Below are 24,408 nucleotides of genomic sequence, written 5' to 3' on the forward strand. Positions count from 1 at the left end.
CCAGATCTGAAATTGTATTATGAAGCATCTTGCCTCTGTTGGCTAAAGGAATGGATGTTATTAGAAAATACAGATCTGTTAGATTTGGAAGGTTATGACAATAGATTTGGTTGGCACGCATATTCATGGTATAATAAAACAAAAGTCCATAAAGGATTTGGAAGCCACATATTTCGAAGATCTTTAATAGAAATATGGGATAGGTATAAAAACCTATTGGAATGTAAAACACCGCATTGGTTATCTCCATTAGAAGCAATGAGTGTTAAAAAGATCAATATGTGTGGGAAATGGATAACTTATGGGAAATTAATACAAAAAGAAGGAAGTAAATGGAAGATGAAACCATATGAGTAAATGAAAGAATATGTGAATGATTTGCATTACCATCAGGTCAATGAAATGTTTAAACAGGATTTTAAAGAAAAAGGATTTGATGAAAATAAATCAAAGTTTAAAGCAGAGATACTAAGTAATAATTGTAAAATTTTGTCTAAAATGTATAAATTGCTGCTTGAATGGCATTTGAAGGATGAGGAGGTAAAGTTGGTTATGATTCATTGGGCTAAAGATTTTGGGTATAATATACAGCTGAGTGATTGGGGAAAACTATGGAAAGAAGGTTTAAAGTTTACTGCATGCAATGCCTTAAAAGAAAATGTGATGGAAATGATGTATAGATGGTATATTACACCGTTAAATTAGCTAAAATGTATAAAGGTAGTAATAAATGTTGGAAATGTAAAGAAAAAGAAAGAACATTTTATCACATGTGGTGGGAATGTAAGAAGGTGAAAAGCTTCTGGGAAATGATATATAATGAGATGAAAAAAATGTCGAAATATACATTTCTAAAAAGAAACCAGAAGCATTTTTACTGGGCATTGTAAGACGCAACATAAATAGAAAAGACTGTAAGCTGTTTTTATATGCAACGACGGCAGCAAGAATATTATTGGCACAAAAATGGAAGCAAGAAGAATTACCGACGAAAGAAGAATGGAGGATGAAAATAATGGACTATGCAGAACTACACAAACTAACATGAAGGATTTGAAATCTGCGGAACCAGAGATTCACAGAAGACTAGTCTAAATTTATAGACTATTTGAAAAGTAATTGTGATGATCAAATTACGTTTGTAGGTTTGCAATAAGTTTTGTGAGGTGAATGATTGGAACTATTGCAAAAATGAATAAAGGGGAGGATGGTTAGTTAAGATAATTGAAGGCAATATGAATTTAAGAAATGCATAAGAAGTGATAAAAACGGTGGATCATCAGAGGTGCTGATGGAAGTCCAAAAAAGATTGTATAAGTGGTGAAGTTTTGTGGTGTGTATTATAATTTATATGTTAAAATTAATAAAAATTATTTTTTTAAAAAAAATGTTATTGCCAACATAATGTATAGAAAGAAAAGTTGCTTCTGTATCTTTTTGTAAGCTCTGCCCCAGTTTTTTAAACATACAAACTGAGATATTTTTGCTACTTTTCATGCCACAATAACTCAAAGTTTTCAATGTGACCCTTTTGTGCTGTCACCCATCCCTTTGCGATAATAGAAACACCCCCGTCGGAAGGAATTTCCACAACTTACTTGAAATCAACTGGATACAAGATGAACTATTCACTAAGATTGTTAATTAAATTGATATTTTATATATCAATGGAAAACTGATATTTACATTAGGCAATTTCTAAGAACTCTGGAGATGCTGCTATGATGCATTGTGTACTCTAGCTAAGTGATTCCAATCCATATACAGCCATAGATGGTGTATCAAGTGAAGCTGGTACAAGCCATTCCTAGCCAGCAAGGTCATTTGTCCCTCTCATGATTAAGACATATCAAAGAGTATTCCCAAGATATGAACCTGCTCCTTTAGATGGAGTCCAAATTAATCCAGGACAAGCAGTGGGCCTGTCTTCTGGATAAAGTAACCAGCTATACATAGAACACCTGTCTTCCCATGATTCAGTTTATTGCCCCTTATCGAGTTTTCAACAGCCTTTGGACACTGGCCCAGACAATCCTGAGTTAATGAGCCAACAAGGAGTTTGGATTTGATATACTGCTTTATCACTACCCTAAGGAGTCTCAAAGTGGCTAACATTCTCCTTTCCTTCCTCCCCCACAACAAACACTCTGTGAGGTGAGTGGGGCAGGTGTTTATGCTCCAAATGCAGCCCACAGATCATGAATGAAAGCCTGCAAGGTGTTAAAATAAGGGAGTGGCTGCATCAAAGTCTCATGGGAAATTAGGAGTTTGTGTGCAACCCCACCCCCCACCCTACAGATCCTGAATTAAGAAATGGAATGAGGCAGCTGAGCAGAAGTGGGTTCTTGCCAAACATCTCAAACTGACACAGGGACCTCTGAAGCACTTGGGGGCATTTTCTTTTTTTTAAGGAAAACCTTTCTAGTTCAGGTTTATCTTAATTCAATTCGGATATATACAGGCTGACTGAAGAATAACTGGTGAAAACTTAACCTAATTAACAGAAGCCAAATTGTTGGGGGTAGGGGAGAGAAAAACGGGGGGGGGGGAATTCAAATAACAAACATGCTATCATTGTATAATATGTTTAATATACTGAAAGAATAAAGAAGAAAACATCCTTTCAAACTGCAATGAAAGGGAAGAAACAAGCAGATAATAGCTGGAGATTTATGCTGAGGTGGCAGTGACCCCAATGATTTCAGCATGAGATAAAATTGATGGCTTTTCTTTTGCCTCTGTGCCACAGGCCCACAACATACTCCTGTAAAAATCAGCTTTGTGCTTCATTTCTGTGACTTTTCATACTAAATGTGCAGAACACAAGTCTGGACCTACCCCCCCACCTAATTGTGCAGTAAAAAAGCTCAAAGCTTGTTTTTCCTGACATTTGTCCCCCCCCCCTTATTCTTTTGCCGCTTTGTAGGTATCATTAGGCTAGGAAGTGACCATAAATGATTAGGAGACTGTGCTGAGTTCACAGGCAAAATCAAACCACATGAGCAATAGTAAGCCTTGGCTTCAGATTATGCTTTGTTCCCCAGAGTATAAATAATATAAATAATGAAAATAAATAAATAATTATTATTATTATTATTGGTAGTAAAAATCAAGAGTTAAACCACCGGGCAGAGATCACACTTAATACTAATTCATAACTATGGTTTCTAGAACCTTGCAACCAGCATGATTATCCTCATCCATCACCAGCACCAGTCGCGCTTATTTTGGCCATATGATATTAACATGTTCCCCAACGGAAAAAGGCATGTACTACCCAAGGGCAACATGGGGCTCTTTGAAATCCCTATTGTGCAAAGCTCTGCTGCTTGCCATTCCTTTCCTCACCCCACCCCCGGAAAGATTAGTTGCTTCCATCTAGAATTGAAAAATGCAAAGGTAGTTTTAAGAAAGACTTTTCTTTGTGATTTTGTAGACTGAATTCATTATCCCAAGTGATTTAACTTTTGTAGATAAAAGAAGAAAGTGTGGGTTGGGTAGGAATTAGTAGCTTTCATCTAGATTTGAAAGTTGCAATTGTAGTTTTTAAGGAAGGAGCTTTTCTGTGCTTTTGTAGATTCCAAGTGATTTTTTTCCAGCCAAGGAGAATTGCACAAGAGTCAAATGCCTATAAGGCTTAATAGGTATGTACAAATATTCTACTGTATATACAGAAAGAAACATGCACATACTCCATTTTGATGAGCAAAGGACATATTTTCTTTCTTTCTTTCTTTCTTTCTTTCTTTCTTTCTTTCTTTCTTTCTTTCTTTCTTTAGTTTTTCTTCCTCATAAGCTGCTCCCTGTTGTTCAGCTGAGGCCTGAACACAATAATATAACATTTAGGGGAAAAGATGCAACCCAGCAGTCCAGCACCAGAGGCTAAGATAGAGAAGATCTCCACAGCAACCATGTATTTTCCCTTGGTGCTCAGGTAGGATGGAATAAAGGATAGCCAAACACTGCAAAAGACCAACATGCTGAAACTGATGAACTTGGCTTCATTGAAGCTGTCAGGTAATTTCCTGGCCAGGAAAGCGACAATGAAACTAATAATTGCCAGGAAGCCCATATAGCTCAGAACAACATAAAACATCATCACAGACCCCTCATTGCATTCTAGTATAATTTCTTTAGCCACTGAGTAACTGTCTACATCTGGAAATGGGGGAAAGGTTGCTAGCCACACAATACAGATCCCTGCCTGGACAAAGGAGCAGCAAAGGACAATGGTGTTGGCCAATCCCTTCCCCACCCATCTCCTCATCCGGGATCCAGGTTTGGTGGCCATGAAAGCCAGGACCACAGTGATGGTTTTTGCCAATACACAAGAAACAGCCACTGAGAAGATGATGCCAAAAGTGGTTTGTCGGAGGAGACATGTCACCTTCTCTGGCTGGCCCAGGAAGAGCAGTGCACAAAGGAAGCAGAGCAGGAGAGAAATGAGGAGAGTGTAGGTGAGGTTCCTGTTGTTTGCAATGACTATGGGAGTGTCATGGTGCTTCACAAATGTACCCAGCACCAGAGCTGTGATCAGAGAAAATGAAAGCGAAAAGCAGACTAAACTGATGCCCAAAGGTTCTTCATAAGACAAGAAGCTTATATCCTTGGGAATACATGCATCTTGGTTCTTGCTTGGATAGTCTTTGTCTGAGCATTTATCACAGTCACTCATATCTGGGGGAAAAGAAAATTACAGTCCCCAGCTCTTAGACGTTCCATCAATCACATCAACATTGAAGGATGCTCAAAAGCTATAACATGATTTGGAAATTCAAAAGATATTTTGGTTAAGTTAATATTCCCCAAGTAAAATGATTGTAGAAATACATAAATTCAATAAAAATGGCTTTCAAGTACTTGCAGTTATACTATATATTAATATTATATACAAAACGTATTTAATTTTATTGTTATTGAGCATTACCTGACATATACAGAAGGTAAGATTTTTTTTTCTTATTTTCTGAAAGCAGTTTATATGCTTTTTAATCAAACGTAGAGTTATGAAGCTTATTATTGTTCAGTCACCAAGATAATATTGTGGAACCTTGGTTTTGGATGTAATCCGCTACAGAAGGGGACGCAGGTGGCACTGTGGGTTAAACCACAGAGCCTAGGAATTGCCGATCAGAAGGTCGGCACTTCTAATCCCTGTGACGGGGTGAGTTCCCATTGCTTGGTCCCTGCTCCTGCCAAATTAGCAGTTCGAAAGCATGTCAAAAGTGCACGTAGATAAATAGGTACCGCTCAGGCGGGAAGGTAAACGGCGTTTCCGTGTGCTGCTCTGGTTTACCAGAAGTATCTTAGTTATGCTGGCCGCCTGACCCGGAAGCTGTACGCCGGCTCCCTCGGCCAATAAAGCAAGATGAGCGCCACAACCCCAGAGTCGGCCACGACTGGACCTAATGGTCGGGGTCCCTTTACCTTTACCGCTCCAGAAGACTGTTTGACTTCCGAAACATTCGAAAAGCTAATTGTTGTCCAGTCACAAAGATAATAACAGATTTGAATTCCTGACACCCAAAAACTTATTTTTACTGAAGAAATTTGCTAAAATTAAGTTTCATTCCCTAAAATGACATGCCATCATGTGCTAAGCTAGGTATGATCAGAAAGGCATGCTAAATTTATTCCATGTTTGTGAAAGAGCAATGGTAACTACTTAGATAATTAAGTCGGAGAGATCTCAAAGGAAAAGATGAGGCACTGACTAAATATGCATGGTACCTGAATATTTAGGGTGCATGAAGACTGCCATTATTTGGGTGTGGGATTAAATCACAAACAGTGGTACCTTGGGTTAAGAACTTAATTCGTTCTGGAGGTCTGTTCTTCACCTGAAACTGTTCTTAACCCGAAGCACCACTTTAGTTAATGGGGCCTCCTCCTGCTGCTGTGCCGCAGCTGCACGATTTCTGTTCTCATCCTGAAGCAAAGTTCAAAGTTCTTAACCTGAGGTAATATTTCTGGATTAGTGGAGTCTGTAACCTGAAGCGTATGTAACCTGAAGCATATGTAACCCGAGGTACCACTGTATGTGCAAATTCACGTTCTGCCATTGAAGTGGATTTGGAGCTCTCGCACAAGAAGCCCCCACCTCAAAAAGCACAGACTTTTTAAAATATGGAAAGTGATTGGGAAGTACACTGCAAAGTTTGAAATTACATTGGCTTGATGTAACCTTTTCTAATATTGCCACAAACTAAGCAGAATGAGTACCCAAATAAATAGCTGCTTCTGTCTTTTCTCTAACAAGTGGCATGTAAACATTGAGCACACAAACCAGGATTAAGGCTTAACACCAACTACTGGTGCTGAAGAAACTGAAATTGACCAATTCTATGAAGACTTATAACACCTTATAGAAGTGACACCAAAGAAGGATGTTCTTCTCATTATACGGGATTGAAATGCTAAAGTAGGGAATCAAGAGATAAAAGGAACAACTGGCAAGTTTGGCCTTGGAGATCAAAACAAAGCAGGGCAAAGGCTAATAGAGTTCTGTCAAGAGAACAAGCTGGTCATCACAAACACTCTTTTCCAACAATACAAGAGACGACTGTACACATGGACATCACCAGATGGGCAGCATCACAATCAGATTGATTATATTCTCTGCAGCCAAAGATGGAGAAGCAAAGATGGAGTCAGCAAACACAAGACCTGGAGCAGACTGTGGCTCAGATCATCAGCTTCTTAGAGCAAAATTCAAGCTTAAACAGAAGAAAGTAGGGAAAACCACTGGGCCGGTAAGATACAATCTAAGTCAAATCCCTTATGAATACACAGTGGAAGTGAGGAACAGGTTTAAGGATTTAGATTTGGTGGACAGAGTGCCTGAAGAACTATGGATGGAGGCTCGTAACATTATACAGGAGGCAGCAACTAAAACCATCCCAATGAAAAGGAAATGCAAGAAAGCAAAGTGGCTGTCCAATGAGGCCTTACAAATAGTGGGGGAGAGAAGGCAAGCAAAATGTGAGGGAGATAGTAAAAGATACAGGAAATTGAATGCAGATTTCCAAAGAATAGCAAGGAGAGACAAGAAGGCCTTCTTAAATGAGCAAGGCAAAGAAATAGAGGAAAACAATAGAATGGGAAAAACCAGAAATCTGTTCAAGAAAATTGGAGATATGAAAGGAACATTTCGTACAAAGATTACCATAATAAAAGACAAAAGTGGAAAGGACCTAACAGAAGCAGAAGACATCAAGAAGAGGTGGCAAGAATACACAGAGGAACTATACCAGAAAGATATGGATGGCTTGTACACCCCAGGTAGTGTGGTTGCTGACCTTGAGCCAGACATGCTGGAGAGTGAAGTCAAATGGGCCTTAGAAAGCAGTGCAAATAACAAGGCCAGTGGAAGTGATGGTATTCCAGCTTAACTATTTAAAATTTTAAAAGATGATGCTGTTAAGGTGCTACACTCAATATGCCAGCAAGTTTGGAAAACTCAGCAGTGGCCAGAGGATTGGAGAAGATCAGTCTACATCCCAATCCCAAAGAAGGGCAGTGCCAAAGAATGCTCCAACTACCGCAAAATAGCACTCATTTCACACGCTAGCAAGGTTATGCTTAAAATTCTACAAGGTAGGCTCAAGCAGTATGTGGACCGAGAACTCCGAGAAGTGCAAGCCGGATTTAGAAGAGGCAGAGGAACCAGAGACCAAATTGCAAACATGCGCTGGATTATGGAGAAAGCTAGAGAGTTCCAGAAAGATATCTACTTCTGCTTCATTGACTGTGTCGACCACAGCAAACTATGGCAAGTTCTTAAAGAAATGGGAGTGCCTGATCACCTCATCTGTCTCCTGAGAAATCTGTATGTGGGACAAGAAGCTACAGTTAGAACTGGATATGGAACAACTGATTGGTTCAAAATTGGGAAAGGAGTACGACAAGGCTGTATATTGTCTCCCTGCTTATTTAACATATATGCAGAATTCATCATGCGAAAGGCTGGGCTGGATGAATCCCTAGCCGGAATTAAGATTGCCATAAGAAATATCAACAACCTCAGATATGCAGATGACACAACCTTGATGGCAGAAAGTGAGGAGGAATTAAAGAACCTTTTAATGAGGGTGAAAGAGGAGAGCGCAAAATATGGTTTGAAGCTCAACATCAAAAAAACGAAGTTCATGGCCACTGGTCCCATCACCTCCTGGCAAATAGAAGCAGAAGAAATTGAGGTAGTGAGAGGTTTTACTTTCTTGGGCTCCATGATCACTGCAGATGGTGACAGCAGCCACGAAATTAAGAGACGCCTGCTTCTTGGGAGAAAAGCAACGACTGACCTAGACAGCATCTTAAAAAGTAGAGGCATCACCTTGCCAACAAAGGTACGTATCGTTAAAGCTATGGTTTTCCCAGTAGTGATGTATGGAAGTGAGAGCTGGACCATAAAGAAGGCTGATCGCCGAAGAATTGATGCTTTTGAATTATGGTGCTGGAGGAGACTCTTGAGAGTCCCATGGACTGCAAGAATATCAAACCTATCCATTCTTAAGGAAATCAGCCCTGAGTGCTCACTGGAAGGACAGATCGTGAAGCTGAGGCTCCAATACTTTGGCCACCTCATGAGAAGAGAAGACTCCTTGGAAAAGACCCTGATGTTGGGAAAGATGGAGGGCACAAGGGGAAGGGGACGTCAGAGGACGAGATGGTTGGATAGTGTTCTCGAAGCTACCAGCAGGAGTTTGACTAAACTGCGAGAGGCAGTGGAAGACAGAAGTGCCTGGCGTGCTCTGGTCCATGGGGTCACGAAGAGTCGGACACAACTAAACGACTAAACAACAACAACAACAAAGAGATTGCTTGGAAGTAACCTCAGTGGGAACACTTGGTCCCCTTGAAAGCAAGTGGACCAGTTAGTCATAACTTAATTTGTCCCATTCCTTTTAAGGGAAACTCAATGAAAGTACTACATCTGGATCCAAATTTCTGTGTATTTCTCTTACCTTCCTGGTTTGAAATCTTTCCCTCTGGGCATGGGATGCAATCATAGCAGCAAAATGGTTCTCCTTCCTTCACTTTCTTCCTTGATCCTGCGTGACAATTCTCAGTACAGACAGAAAGAGGCCGAACCTAATCAGCGAATGAAGGAGAAACATGATATTCATGGGAATAATGCATTTGGAATCAGTGAGGTTCTGGAGACCTTCCCTATGTTTCTAAATTGTCACAGCATTTCAGTAAACCGTCGATCAGCTCTGCAGAGAGTAATTCATCATCGTCTGTATTAAAACAATAAATACAAAGGAGATATTATACATATTTTACCAGATTGCACGATATTACATCCCTTTGGGATGGAAATTTTATCCTGGACAAATACATGAATTTACATGCACTAAAAAAAAAAAAAAAAAAAAAAAAGAGTATTTTGAAAGTTTTCTGATTCTCCAGTGAACATTATCTTAGACATCAAAGCACAGAACTATTGCTCATTGAAAAATTAATCTCTTTTGAATTAGCTAAGAATGTGACTCCACCTGATTAAACCATCCATGCCATGTTATGGCATCTTCATGAAGGGTGAAGGCTTGGTCTGGAGGAGCCTCAGGATCCATCCTCCCAATTTTTACCCTATGAAAGGACTGGTTGGAGGAAATAACCCAGTTGATAACATCCAAGGTAGATATTACCTCCCCGTTCTGATTGAAGGACACTGTGTCTCCAGCACTGTTGTTAAATGAGACACCTCTCAGAAAATGATGAAGCTATAATGAAAAGAGAGAAGGCAAGCATTTAGAAAAGGGTGGATCTCAATGTTTCAAAGAGAGATCTAGTGCAAAGAGTGCAGCTCCACTGCCTGCAACATAAGGTAAAGGTAAAGGGACCCCTGACCATTAGGTCCAGTCGTGGATGACTCTGGGATTGTGGCGCTCATCTCGCTTTATTGGCCGATGGAGCTGGCGTACAGCTTCTGGGTCATGTGGCCAGCATGACAAAGCCACTTCTGGAGAGCCAGAGCAGTGCACGGAAACGTCGTTTACCTTCCCGCCAGAGTGGTATTTATTTATCTACCTGCAATTTGACATGATTTCGAACTGCTAGGTTGGCAGGAGCAGGGACTGAGCAATGGAAGCTCACCCCGTCACGGGGATTCGAACCGCCAACCTTCTGATTGGCAAGTCCTAGGCTCTGTGGTTTAACCCACAGTGCCACCTGCGTCATGTAGCCCATTTTAGGCTCACACATGGTCTGCAGTTTTCTCTATACTCCATTCCCCATTAGCACTGTTAAGGTGTGGCCTAAGGGGTGTGTGTGTATGTTTTTGTTTGACAGGTTTCAGGTGGAGAGGGGGACAAAAGGGTTAGTAGTTAGAGAAATTGAACACCTAGTATATATTCCATGCAACGTATGGATTTCTGGCCCCTTACCTGCCAAAATGGTTGCTTCTGAAGCTTCTGTCGCCCTCTGCTCACCATTTGTGAGTGTTTGTGTATTGCTAAGGACATGGTATGTAAAGCATGGGCCATGGCAAAGACAGCATTGTAGATACTGTAGCTTTGACCTTGCACTGTCATTTCAAAGAGAGATGCATGAAGGTTCTCTAAATTCTCCATTCCTGTGCAGATATCCCCCACCACTTCGTCCAGAACGTGATGGGGAAATACACAGCCAAACGCATTTTGCCAGAAATCCCAGATGAAATCATCACCTTCTGCATTGAAGGGGTTTCTGCCCTCAACGTATTGATGAAATCCTGGTAGATCATTGGAGTGAATTCTGAAGGTTATGGCACCATTGAATATAGTTGCATCCCAATCCCGCTGAAAGGCCACGGAAATAAACTCCACTTGGGCTGTTGATATCCATACTTTACCTTTTGTATTTGTTTTCGTTCTCCCAAGCATTGATAGATATGGAAGCCATCTCAAAAATATAGTGGTCGAAGCTTCTCCATAGGCCACCACAACATTGGCTTTACTACCCATCACTATATCATGTATTTTAGCCCCTTGTTGCATCAGGGTGTATCCTTCAGCGAGAAAACTAAACTTGGGGATTGTTTCTACAAAGGCAAAACAAATACCTCTGTTTGAAAAGAGTGGGAGCACCTTTTGTATAAATCTTTCTCCATTGTCATTGTCAACCACAGCGACCCCAATCCACGTCCACCTGAAATGCAGAAGCAAAGAAAGAATCCCTGCAAACTGGTGGCTTTCTGCGGGGGCCATCTGGTAGAAAGGTTGTCCTGGGATTTTAGTATTCATCACTGGAGTGGGGCCATATATGAGCTAAAGAGATATTTGTTGGGAAAATAGAGAGAGAGAAAAACAACAACAACACCCTCCATTAATATAGCAGGTTTATGCATGGTCAAATGCACTTGGTATTTGCATTCGGGCATCCATATAAATAGTGCATCCTTTACAGCAGCAAACATTTTATTTCTCAACTGTACTACCTGAGTGACTAATGATGAAATTGCAGATCCAGGGGAGTCTATTCTGATAAATACTGAAGTGGGATAAAGACACTATCTCCATTCACACAAGGATCTCAATCTGCATCAGCCACCACCCAGTTTTTGTTTAAAACTGTCACGGTATTTTCAATTGCCTGATGGGCAGTGCGTCCAATTCCTCCTCTGATAAATCCAACTTAATTAGTTTTTGAACTTTATGGTGTTGCTTCAATGAAAGCCAGGCTCTGCTTTATAAAGCGGGTCCCCAGCCTATGTATATAGATTGGCAGTTCACGGTTGGTATGAATGGCCCCAAGAAGTTTTAAATGGTGCCCTAATAATTATTGAAGAATGCTTTCCATGAACAATATAGAAAGTAAAAAGAATCAACAACTAGGAGCATTAGAAACAGTAAGTGGAATTTCCATGTGAAAAAATATATTGCTCTGTCTTAGTTCTATGAAAACCATGTTCCAGTTATAGGTTCATTTACTTTTTTATTTGTTAATGAACTGCTTTCAGTCTGCATAAAACATGCAAAGGAAAGAAAGAAAAAGAATAATTGATCTGATTATTCCCAATGTTCCCATTTCTGTTTCTAAACAGCATAATACAATCTGGAAGAAATAAAGAAAAAGTATGACTGCCTTACTGAATTTTCATACTCCTCTCAGAAGCAGGCATAGGTGTCCTACCTGTGGAATCTTATAAATATCCAAGATAGTTGCGACATGAAGGGAGGTCTGGGAGTCGAGACCCCCAATGACAGCTGTCAGATTATTCTGTGTATCACATATATAGTTGGGGAGAAATTTCTCCAGTGTAGATAAAAGTAGCATTGTGGCATGATATGTCTTAATTGCAATGATATAGCTGTCATAGATGTGGAAGCCCAAGGTGAGATTTGGTAAGATGTGAGGGTTTTCATTGATCTCTTTGACTGCAAATGCCAAGGCCAGGATGTGCTGGTAACCCTTTGGCACCACGCTGGAACAACAATTGCATTCTTGATCACAATTCCACAATTCCACAATTTCAATGAATAACAACAACAGCAACAACAACAACAACAACAACAACAACAACAACAACAACATAATTCTTATACCCCCTCCACCTGGCTGGGCCTCCCCAGCCACTCTGGGTAGCTTCCAACAGGATATTAAAAACTCAATAAAACATCAAAGATTAAAAACTTCCCTTTTTTTAAAAAAATAAAAATATTAACAATTTCAACATAACAATATATCAAAACATAGCCTGTCCATTATTTCCCTCCTTTCCCTCCCATTCCCCATCAAACCCTCTCCACCGAGACTTCCCTCATCTCCTCTCTCTGATTTCTCAGCATGTTATTCTCTTCATATTATAAAATTATTTCAGTCCTTATATTATCTGTCTACCATGTTATCAATCACTAAATTTGTGTATGTATGTTTATTCAAAACCTGCCAAGCAGTCCAATTCATTTTGTTGTCTTTTAAAGTACTTTGTAAAAAGTTGCTATTCTTTTTTGAAGTCACAGTTGTCCTTATCTCACAGTTTGTATGTCAGTTTAGCCAATTCTGCATAGTTCATCAATTTCTCTTCACACTGTTCCTTTGTCAGGGTTTCCTCATTCTTCCATTCTTGTGCTATCAAGACTCTTGCCGCTGTTGTAGCATACATGAATTAGTTCTTTGTTTTTCTTGGCAGGTCTTGTCCTACAATCCCTTAAAAAAATGCTTTTTTTTTTTTTACAAATGTCATTTTAAACATTTTCTTCAATTCATTACATATCATTTCCCATTCTTTAAAATTTCTCTACATTCCCACCACATATGATAAAAGGTCCCTTCCTTTTCTTTACATTTCCATCTTGTGTTCGACCCAGTTTTGTACATTTTTGCTATCTGTCCTGGTGTTATTCATTAAAAACTTCCCTAATGAAATTCATATCTTGCTATTCCTTCCAAATGAGCCAAGGGAAGAGAAATTTTATCATGCTTGGTAGAAATGTAGAAAAGCCAAAACATATTGGACTCAAATATATACTTTGATACAGAGAATTTTGAAGATTGATTTTCAATTGAAACTAGAACTTTTGCCGCTGGAACTTATGGATACATAGTTAGAAAAGGGCTATTGAACTTTATTACAACAAATGATTATTGCTGCAAGACTTTTATATGTAGGAAGACTGAAGGACCCATCATTACCAACAATGGAAGAATGCCTAGTAAAGCTAACATGTTTAATCGGAGAGAAGTCATTGTTAATATTTGTTAAAGATTGGAAAATTGTCATGGACTTTTTGCATGAGAAAGAAAAAGAAATAATGATATTACTAAATTACGCCAACTTCAGAACACACCATATGCTATACTTTCCCAGTGAGATTCCTTTTTAAAGAAACTTTGTCAAAATGAACAGAGTAAAAGAGCTATTTTATGAAAACAACAATACATTTAACCAAAAACATTATTTTACTACAGTACAGCCCTTACCACCAAGCACCTTGAAAACATCTTTAGTTGAGAGATGTAGAAGGAAGAGTTTATTGAGGTTTTCTCCCTTGTATGTGGATATAAAACTGTAAGACTACAATCCCACAGACTGTTCAAAGGGAATAAGCTGCCTGTCTCCAAAAATCCCACTTTACTGCATTTTCATTCCCTTCTGCTTTTTGCTTAATGGCCATGATGCTTTGAATTTTTTTACAGTTATCTCGTTTAGATATTATGTCTTCTGAGGCAGTCTTTAGCTTAAGGTGACTTCAAGAAAAAAATAGTACACAATGCCCACTTGAGAACACACCATATGCTGTACTTTCTCAATGAGATTCCTTTTAAAGAATGTTTGTCAAAATGGAGAGAATAAAGGAGCTATTTCATACCTTTCATCTAGTCATACTATTTAAACTATACATTTAATGCAGTACATTCTTACTACACTTACTGCACTACATCATTTATCACCAGGCATGTTGAAATGACCTTTAACTGAAACAGAGATGTAGAAGGAAGATAAAAGAAGCAGGATAACTGTGTGAAAATGATGATGGTACCAATCATAAGTCACAAAAGTTGTACTTCATAGCTTAAGCAACAAAAATATCAGGCAGCACAACCTTTTGCTGGGTCCACAGTAGTAAATTATTACTGGGTTACGAGAGCAAATTCCATGACTTGATATAAGTAAGGGAGCTACATATTTTTGCTTGGAAGCCTCATTCGCAAGGAACAGAATTCAATATAGTACAGTGGTTAGGGCATTGGACTAGAACTAGGGTAAGAACCAGTTTCAAATCCTCGCTCAGCCTTCAAACCATGTGATGACCAGTCTTTCATAGGCCATATTAAAACCATACATTTATAGTGCTATGATAGCATTTTAACGAGTCATGGCTTCCACAAAGAATCCTGGAAGCTGCTGTTTGTTAATGGTAGCAAGAGAAATTTCATAGTCAATCCCGCTTTTTAAAGAACTCTGAAAATTGTAGCTGTTAGGGAAACTGCTCTCAGGAGTGTCTATGATAACTGCTGAAACACAAAATGAGAGTTGTCATAATGGAAAGAGAAAGGGGGACACAAGATGAGTAAAAAACAAATAGGAACAAAGGATAACAGAGCAAAAAGTGAGAGAAAGAATCAAAAGGAAGAGGACAAAGATGGTGTAGTTAAATAAACAAATGCATTTTTAAAACAACAACCCATGTTGCATTTCCTGTGGAGATTCTATTTTAACTGCTACTGCAGCCTGTGTGAAGATTAACACAATGCTTGCTCATGTCTACTCAGAGATATCCCTTTTAACTCAATGGAACTACAAAATGGAAATAAAAACAGATACAATACAAGTTCTTACGCAAGCTCTTCTGACAATGCAGGTGGGGGTTCTTCAGAGAAACTTGCTGAACTGAAAATAAAGGTACCGTGAGAAGCTATGCCACCAATGATGAAATCTCCCGGCTGATGATACTTGTGAAGTGGGTGGTGTAGATACTGAACCCTGCATTTAACGGTGTGGGCCTCCTGTGCCATGCGAGGAAACAGAGCCAGCAGCAAGACCACTAAAACTACCATCCTCAATGGAATGGTAAATCTTCAATCTAAACACAGATTTCTCCGTTGTTTGCTGTAGTACAATCATGAGAGTCTCTGTGATGAGAACTTCTTGCCTTAATGACAGTTCACTCTGTTCACAGAGCTTCAGGGTCAATAGTGCAAGGAAACAGAGATCACAACAGATGGTTGTTCTTGGTCCCCAGCCCCTCTGTCTCTAAATGGTGGCAGACATATTTGTAATATTCTTCAGTGTCTTTGCTATTTGTTTTGTTCATGGCAACTGAAATTCCACAGTGGGCTGGATGAGCACTAAAATTAGTGCTTTTCAGAATTAATGAATCAGGAAATTGCCTGTTCAGATGTGGGGATTTCCTCTGGGAATTGCTGAAGAAAACATGTTTTTCACATCGGAATGGAAATATTTCTTTTCTGAACAGTTAGATGGCAAGAGACTATTGTGATTGGAATGACCCACAGCATGAATCAAATTGGATGTTTTGCATGATATTAGCCAAAAGGCTGCGAAGGAAATATTGAATACTTATCATTGACTGTAATAAGAAGATTGAGTGACTGACGCTGGAGATTGTGTACCACCATTAGAGCAAAAAGCAACTTTTTTCTTGAAAGGGTTGATCTTCCTGAAAAAATGTTATTGCCAACATAATTTATAGAAAGAAAAGTTGATTCAGTATCTTTTTGTAAGCTCTGCCCCAGTTTTTTAAACATACAAACTGAGATATTTTTGCTACTTTTCATGCCACAATAACTCAAAGTTTCTCAATGTGACCCCTTTGTGCTGTCACCCATCCCTTTGCAATGATAGAAACACCCCCGTGGGAAGGAATTTCCACAACTTACTTTAAATCAGCTGGATGCAAAATTAACTATTCACTAAGATTGTTAATTAAATTGATATTTTGTACATAAATGGAAAACAGATATTTACATTAGGCAATTTCTAAGAACTCGGGAGATGCTGCTATGATGCATCGTGTATTGTAGCTAAGTGATTCCAATCTATATACAGCCATAGATGATGTATCAAGTGAAGCTGGTACAAGCCATTGCTAGCCATTCGAGGTACAAGCCATTCCTAGCCATTCGAGGTACAAGCCATTCCTAGCCATTCGAGGTCATTTGGCCCTCTCATGATTAACACATATCCACGAGTATTGCCAAGTTATGCACCTGCTCCATTAGACAATCCTGAGTTAATGAACCAACAAGGCAGCTGTTTATGCTCCAAATGCAGCCCACAGATCATGAATGAAACCCTGCAAGGTGTTAAAATAAGGGAGTGGCTGTCCCATGGGAAATTAGGAGTTTGTGTGCAACCCCGCCCCCCACCCTACAGATCCTGAATTAAGAAATGGAATGAGGCAGCTGAGTAGAAGTAGGTTCTTGCCAAACATCTCAAACTGACACAGGGACCTCTGAAGCACTTTGGGGTATTTTCTTTTTTAGAAAAACCTTTCTAGTTCAGGTTTATCTTAATTCAATTTGGATATATAAAGGCTGACTGAAGAATAACTGGTTAAAACTAATCCTAATTAACAGAAGCCAAATTATTGGGCATAGGGGAGAGAAAAATGGGGAATAAAAATTCAAATAACAAAAACATTGTTGTATAATATGTTTAATATATACAAAGCAAGTAAAAGAGAACATCCTTTGTAAACTGTATGAAGTGCAACCAAAGGGAAGAATCAATCAGATAAGCAGATGATAGTTGGAGATTTATGCTAAGGTGGCAGTGACCACAATAATTTCAGCATCAAATCAAATTGATGGGTTTTCTTTTGCCTTTGTGCCACAGGCCTATAACACACTCCTGTCAAATCAGCTTTGTGCTTCATTTCTGCGACTTTTCATACTAAATGTGCAGAACACAAGTCTGGACCTGCCCCCCACCTAATTGTGCAGTAAAAAAGTGTGGGGATGGCAGATGCAGCATGGGGGCACACCTCCACTTCAGCATAAGACACTCCACAGCATGTCTAGCCACCATGCCCACTCTCTGACCTTTGCCTCCCTTGCAGAAAGCTTTGCTTAATGTTTCACTTGGCTGGAGCGTGACGAGTGAAGCAGACTTTCAAGTATCAGGGGAACATTTGGGGGAAACACTTGGTTTGACAATTGTATCGCTAACGCTGGAAATGTGCCTTGCTGGAAATATGTTAAGTTCAGGGTGGTTTCACTACTATTTCTAAACTGTTGATTTCTGCTAATAAAAAGAGCTTCTGAAAAGCTAGCCGGCAGCTTGCGTGCTCCTGTGCAGCTCACATGCATTCAACTCCCATGTCGTCCTCCCTTATTTCTACAAAAAGCTCAAAGCTTGTTTTTCTGATGTTTGTTCTTTTTCTTCCTATCTGTTCATGCCTTATTCTTTTGCCACTTTGTAGGTATCATTGGGATGCGGGTGGCACTGTGGGTCAAACCACAGAGCCTAGGACTTGCCGATCAGAAGGTTGGCAGTTCGAATCCCCGCGATGGGGTGAGCTCCCTTTGCTCGGTCCCTGCTCCTGCCAACCTAGCAGTTCAAAAGCATGTCAAAGTGCAAGTAGATAAATAGGTACCGCTCCGGCAGGAAGGTAAACGGCATTTCTGTTCCTCACCCCACCCCCACAAAGATTAGTTGCTTCCATCTAGAATTGAAAAATCCAAAGGTAGTTTTTAAGAAAGACTTTTCTTTGTGATTTTGTAGACTGAATTCATTATTCCAAACTGATTTAACTTTTGTAGATAAAAGAAGAAAGTGTGGACTAGGTAGGAATTAGTGAAGGTAGGAATCTAGATTTGAAAGTTGCAACTGTAGTTTTTAAGGAAGGAGCTTTTCTGTGCTTTTGTAGTTTCCAAGTTATTTTTTTCCAGCCAAGGAGAATTGGACAACAGTGAACTGTTCTACTGTATATACAGAAAGAAACATACACACAGTCCCTTTTGATGAGCAAAGGACAGTTTTTCTTTCATTCTTTCATTTTTTAGTTCTTCTTTCTTATTAGCTGCTCCCTGTTGTTCAGCTGAGGCCTGAACACAATAATATAACATTTGGGGGAAAAGATGCAACCCAGCAGTCCAGCACCAGAGGCTAAGATAGAGAAGATCTCCACAGCAACCATGTATTTTCCCTTGGTGCTCAGGTAGGATGGAATAAAGGATAGCCAAACACTGCAAAAGACCAACATGCTGAAACTGATGAACTTGGCTTCATTGAAACTGTCAGGTAATTTCCTGGCCAGGAAAGCGACAATGAAACTAATAATTGCCAGGAAGCCCATATAGCTCAGAACAACATAAAACATCATTACAGACCCCTCATTGCATTCTAGTATAATTTCTTTAGCCACTGAGTAACTGTCTACATCTGGAAATGGGGGAAAGGTTGCTAGCCACACAATAGAAATTCCTGCCTGGACAAAGGAGCAGCAAAGGACAATGGTGTTGGCCAATCCCTTCCCCACCCATCTCCTCATCCGGGATCCAGGTTTGGTGGCCATGAAAGCCAGAACCACAGTGATGGTTTTTGCCAATACACAAGAAACAGCCACTGAGAAGATGATACCAAAAGCGGTTTGTCGGAGGAGACATGTCACCTTCTCTGGTTGTCCCAGGAAGAGCAGTGCACAAAGGAAGCAGAGCAGGAGAGAAATGAGGAGAGTGTAGGTGAGGTTCCTGTTGTTTGCAATGACTATGGGAGTGTCATGGTGCTTCACAAATGTACCCAGCACCAGAGTTGTGATCAGAGAAAATGAAAGCGAAAAGCAGACTAAACTGATGCCCAAAGGTTCTTCATAAGACAAGAAGCTTATATCCTTGGGAATACATGCATCTCGGTTCTTGCTTGGATAGTCTTTGTCTGAGCATTTATCACAGTCGTTCATATCTGGGGAAAAAGAAAGAACAGTACAGTCCCCAGCTAATACATAATCCATCAATCACATCAACATGCTTCATTTTTTTTTGTTCACTCAGAATATAAGGATTTCTTAAAGTCAGAACATACATTCTGCGCTTTGTGATCCTATGTAATTGTGGTAGTTGGTGGCCTAATTGGTACAGAGCTAAATGGTACCACATCTTGTGCTCTAAGAGCATCCATGTTGTATTATATAGCGTGCTGAATTCCAAATATGAGTGGTGCTCAAAATTTGGAGTATGACTTCGGAAGTTAAAAATTGTTTTGTTTAAGATACAGTGGTACCTCAGGTTACATACGCTTCAGGTTACAGACACCGCTAACCCAGAAATAGTACCTTGGGTTAAGAACTTTGCTTCAGGATGAGAACAGAAATCACGAGGCGGCAGCGCAGCAGCAGCAGTGGGAGGCCCCATTAGCTAAAGTGGTGCTTCAGGTTAAGAACAGCTTCAGGTTAAGAACGGACCTCTGGAATGAATTAAGTACATAGCCAGAGGTACCACTGTACAGTTTTGCATGGTAAGTAAAATAAGTGTAAAGATGCATGAAGTCATTAAAAGTGACTGACAATTACTTCCAGTTATATTATATATTATATATTAATATTATATTTATTATTATTATTTAGCATTACCTGACATTTTGAGAAGGTAAAATTAAACTTCTTTGGCTTACCAAAGCTATTTATGTACTATTCAATCAAATGTAGACTTACAAGCTACATCACAAAGATAAGAGCAGATTTGAATTCCTCACATCAAAAACTTATTTTTACTGAAGAAATTCACAAAATTTCAATTTCAATGCGTAAGATGACATGCTCTAAGGTGCTATTGCAGATATGAACAGAAAGGCACGCTAAAGACATCCCAAATTTGTGAAAGAGCAATAATACCTGGTGAGGCAAAATAAACCCTGTACTGAATGATTGTGAAGTGGGAGAGATCTCAAGGGAAAGGATGATGTACTGAATGAATATGTATGGTTACTGAATATATATGGTGCATCCAGACTGCCAGTATTTGGGTGTGGGATTAAATCACATATGTGCAAATTCAAGTTCTGCCATTAAAGTGGGTTTGGAGCTCTTGTCGAAGAAGCCCCCACCTCAAAAAGCACAGACTTTTTACAATAAGGAAAGTGATTGGGGAGTACACTGGAAAGTTTGAGATTACATTTTCTTGATGCAACCTTTTCTGACATTCACACAAACTAAGTAGAATGAGTACACAATATACAGCTACTTTTGTCTAGCACATCCAGCTTTTAATTGAACAAACTCCTTGTAAACATTGTGCACACAAATCAGGATGAAGGCTTCATGAAGTGATTGTATGGAAGTGTCCTGTGTATCACTTGGTCCCTTTGAAAGCAACTGGAGAAGTTAGTCATGGCTTAATTTGTCCCATTCCTGTTAAAGGGAACTCAATAGAAGTACTGCATCTGGATCCAAATTATACTTAAGGTAAATATCTCTTACCTTCCTGGATTGAAATCTTTCCCTCTGGGCATGGGATGCAATCATAGCAGCAAAACGGTTCTCCTTCCTTCACTTTCTTCCTTGACCCTGCGTGACAATTCTCAGTACAGACAGAAAGAGGCTGAGCCTAATCCGTAAATGAAGCAGAAGCATGATATTCATGAGAATTATGAGTTTGGAATCAGTCAGGTTCAGCTCTGCATTGAGTGCATTCTTGTCTGTGTTAAGACAAAGAATACATAGCAGATATCATAGATAGTTTTAGGGGTCACACAACATTACACTGCATTTGGGAAGAGAGCGATAAACACACACATCCTGGGCAAATACATCAATTTACATGGGGCAAATAATTGAGATTTTTTCATAAGGTTTTTCGCCCTGATCCTCAAGTGTACTTTATCTTAGACATCAAGGCAAATAATCATTGCTCGTTTTAGAATGAATTTCTTTTGAATTAGCTAACGATGTGACTCTACCTGATTAAACCATTTGTGCCATATTATGGCATCTTCATGAAGGGTGAAGGCTTGGTCTGGAGGAGCCTCAGGATCCATTCTCCCAACTTTTACCCTATGAAAGGACTGGTTGGAGGAAATAACCCAGTTGATAATGTCCAGACTAGATATTACTTCCCCATTCTGATTGAAGGACACCATGTCTCCAGCACTGTTGTTGAATGAGACAGCTCTCAGAAAATGATGGAGCTAGATAGAAAAAAGAGAAAGCAAGCATTTAGAAAAGGGTGGATCTGAATGTTTCAGAGAGAGATCTAGTGCAGAGAGGGGAGTCCCACTGCCTGAAACATGCATGTAGCCTATTTGGGGCTCATGGGTGGCCTGCAGTTTCCCTTTTTCTCCACTCCCTATTAGCTGTGCATGAAGGCCTAGATGTGTGTATTTTGGAATCCTATTGGTATTAATATGGGGGATGTTTTAGATAGGTTTTAGGTAGAGAGGGAAGTGCTAATGCTTCTAAACTCCCCCCAAAGCCATCAAAAGTTCTGCATGCCCCATTAGTTCTTTAAAAGAGCCTCATATTGCAGCCAAGGAATGATATACCGTAATAACTGTGAATTGGGGTGATAGTGAGAAAAGAAATGAATGGGTGTATGTGTGAATAGGTTAATAATCTAGGAGTAAATGTGTGCTTTTGTGCATGGAGAGTGTATGTATGTGGAATAAAAGGATGAGAGTCTGCTGGACCATCTGCATACCTGAACAGATTTGAAGAATGCGGGCAGGGATGATACACAGATCACCAGGGAAAGCAGGGAGGGGGAAATATTTCTTAGGGAACTTGAACACCCACTATATACAGTGATACCTTGCTCTACAAACAGTCCTGTTCACAAACTATTTTGGCAATGAACTCCGCAAAACCGGAAGTGGGAATTACGGCTAGCAAACTTTGCCTCAGAAGACAAACGGAAGCTGAATGGTAGAAGGGCACCAGTGGCGGGAGGCCTCAGTAGGGAAAGCGTGCCTTGGTTTAAGAACGCTTTGGTTTAAGAACGGACTTCTGGGATGAATTCAGTTCATAGAGTGAGGTACCACTGTAGTCTCATGCAACCTAATGATTTATTGCCCCTTACCTGCCAAAACTGCTGCTTCTGAAGCTTCTCTCTCCTTCCATCCACCATTCCTGGGTATCTGAGTCTTTGCAAGAACATGGCATGCAATGCATGGGCAACAGTGTGGACAGCATTGTAGATGCTGTAGCTTAGACCTTGCACTGTCATTTCAAAGAGAGATGCAGGAAGATTCTCTACTCTCTCTTTCCCAGTGCAGATATCCCCCTTGGCATCACCCGGAATGCGATGTGGGAATACACAGCCAAAGGCTTGTTGCCAGAAATCCCAGATGAAATCATCACCTTCTGCATTGGAAGGGTTCCTGTTCTCAACATATTGATGAAATCGTGGTAGATCATTGGAGTGAATTCTGATGGATATACCACCATTGAATATTTCTGCATCCCAATCTTGTTGAAAGGCCAATGAAATGAACTCAAATTGGGCTGTAAATATCCATACTTTACCGTTTACATTTGTTTTCATCCTCCCAAGCATTGATAGATATGGAAGCCATCTAAAAAATACAGTGGTAGAAGCTTCTCCATAGACCACCAGAACATTGGCTTTGCTACCCATCACTCTATCATGTATTTTAGCCCCCTCTTGCATAATTTTGAGTGCTTCAGTGAGAAAATTAAATTTGGGGATTGTTTCTACAAAGGCAAAACAAATACCTCTGTTTGAAAAGAGTGGGAGCGCATTTTGTAGAAATCTTTCTCCACTGTCATTGTCAACCACAGCTACCCCAATCCACGTCCACCTGAAATGCAGAAGCAAAAAAAGCATCCCTGCAAACTGGTGGCCTTCTTGGGGGGCCATCTGGTAGAAAGGAAGTCCTGGTGTTTTATCATTCATCACTGGAGCCGGGCCATATATGAGCTAAAGAGAGGTGTGTTGGAAAGAGAGAAGAAACACCATCCACTTATATAGCAGTGTTATGCATTGTGAAATGCAGTTGACATGTCCATTTGAACATCCATGTAAATAGTGCATCTTTAGCATCAGGAAGCATTTCATATCTAAACTGTACTACCTGAGTCAGCAATGATGAAACTGAAGACCCAGCAGAGTCAGTTCTGATCAATCCTGAATTACAGAGCAATGGGATATACAAACTATTTCCATTCACATAAGGAGCTCAATCTCCATCAGCTAATCACAGTATTTTTAATTGCCTGACTGGCATAGCATCTAATTCCCCCTCAGTTAAAATCAACTTAATTAGTTTTTCAACTTTATGGTGTTGCTTCAGAGAAAATCAGGATCTATTTTATAAAGTCGGTTCTCAATTTATGCCTACAGATGGGCAGTTCATAACAGGGTTTGTGATTCAGCAGAGGATGCTATCTATTTTCAAATTCAGTTCTAATCTAGGGAAATCATGTTCCAGTTATAGGTTTTTGTTCTGTTATTCAACTGTTAATGAACTGCTCTCAGTGTGCATAATACATGCAAAGAAAGAAAGAAAAGAATAATTGATATGATTATTCCCAATGTTCCCATTTATGTTTCTAAACAGCATAATACAAGCTGGAAGAAATAAAGAAAAAGTATGAATGCCTTACTGAATTTTCATGTTCCACTCAGAAACAGGCAAAGGTGTCCTACCTGTGGAATCTTATAAATATCCAAGATAGTTGCCACATGAAGGGAGATCTGGGAGTCAAGACCCCCAATGACAGCTGTTAGATTATTCTGTTTATCACATATATAGTTGGGGAGAAATTTCTCCAGTGTAGATAAAAGTAGCATTGTGGCATGATACGTCTTAATTGCAGTGACATAGCTGTCATAGATGTGGAAGCCCAAGGTGAGATTTGGTAAGATGTGAGGGTTTTCATTGATCTCCTTGACTGCAAATGCTAAGGCCAGGATATGCTGGTAACCCTTAGGCACCACGCTGGAACAAGAGTTGCATTCCTGATCAGAAGAATATCTCACAGTTCCATTGTTTAAAAAGTTTGG

The 24,408-nt window shown here is 39.8% G+C and overlaps 2 protein-coding genes across 2 annotated transcripts; both read right to left on the reverse strand.

Annotated features, from left to right (window-relative positions):
- Window positions 1-3,775: 3,775 nt before the first annotated feature.
- LOC114583212 (vomeronasal type-2 receptor 26-like) lies at window positions 3,776-15,486 on the reverse strand. The gene is made up of 6 exons (XM_077918137.1): window positions 15,269-15,486; window positions 12,118-12,409; window positions 10,392-11,252; window positions 9,501-9,728; window positions 8,967-9,093; window positions 3,776-4,677 (listed from the first exon to the last, which is right to left on the reverse strand). The coding sequence occupies exons 1-6, from the start codon at window positions 15,484-15,486 to the stop codon at window positions 3,776-3,778; spliced, it is 2,628 nt and encodes an 875-aa protein (XP_077774263.1).
- Window positions 15,487-18,452: 2,966 nt separating this feature from the next.
- LOC114583210 (vomeronasal type-2 receptor 26-like) lies at window positions 18,453-22,926 on the reverse strand. Its single transcript, XM_028704550.2, has 4 exons — window positions 22,462-22,926; window positions 21,347-21,574; window positions 20,868-20,994; window positions 18,453-19,354 (listed from the first exon to the last, which is right to left on the reverse strand). Exons 1-4 carry the CDS (start codon window positions 22,924-22,926, stop codon window positions 18,453-18,455), a joined length of 1,722 nt encoding a protein of 573 aa, XP_028560383.2.
- Between the last annotated feature and the right edge of the window lie 1,482 nt (window positions 22,927-24,408).

This window comes from Podarcis muralis, chromosome 13, assembly GCF_964188315.1.
Source record: "Podarcis muralis chromosome 13, rPodMur119.hap1.1, whole genome shotgun sequence".
NCBI classification, from domain to species: domain Eukaryota; kingdom Metazoa; phylum Chordata; class Lepidosauria; order Squamata; family Lacertidae; genus Podarcis; species Podarcis muralis.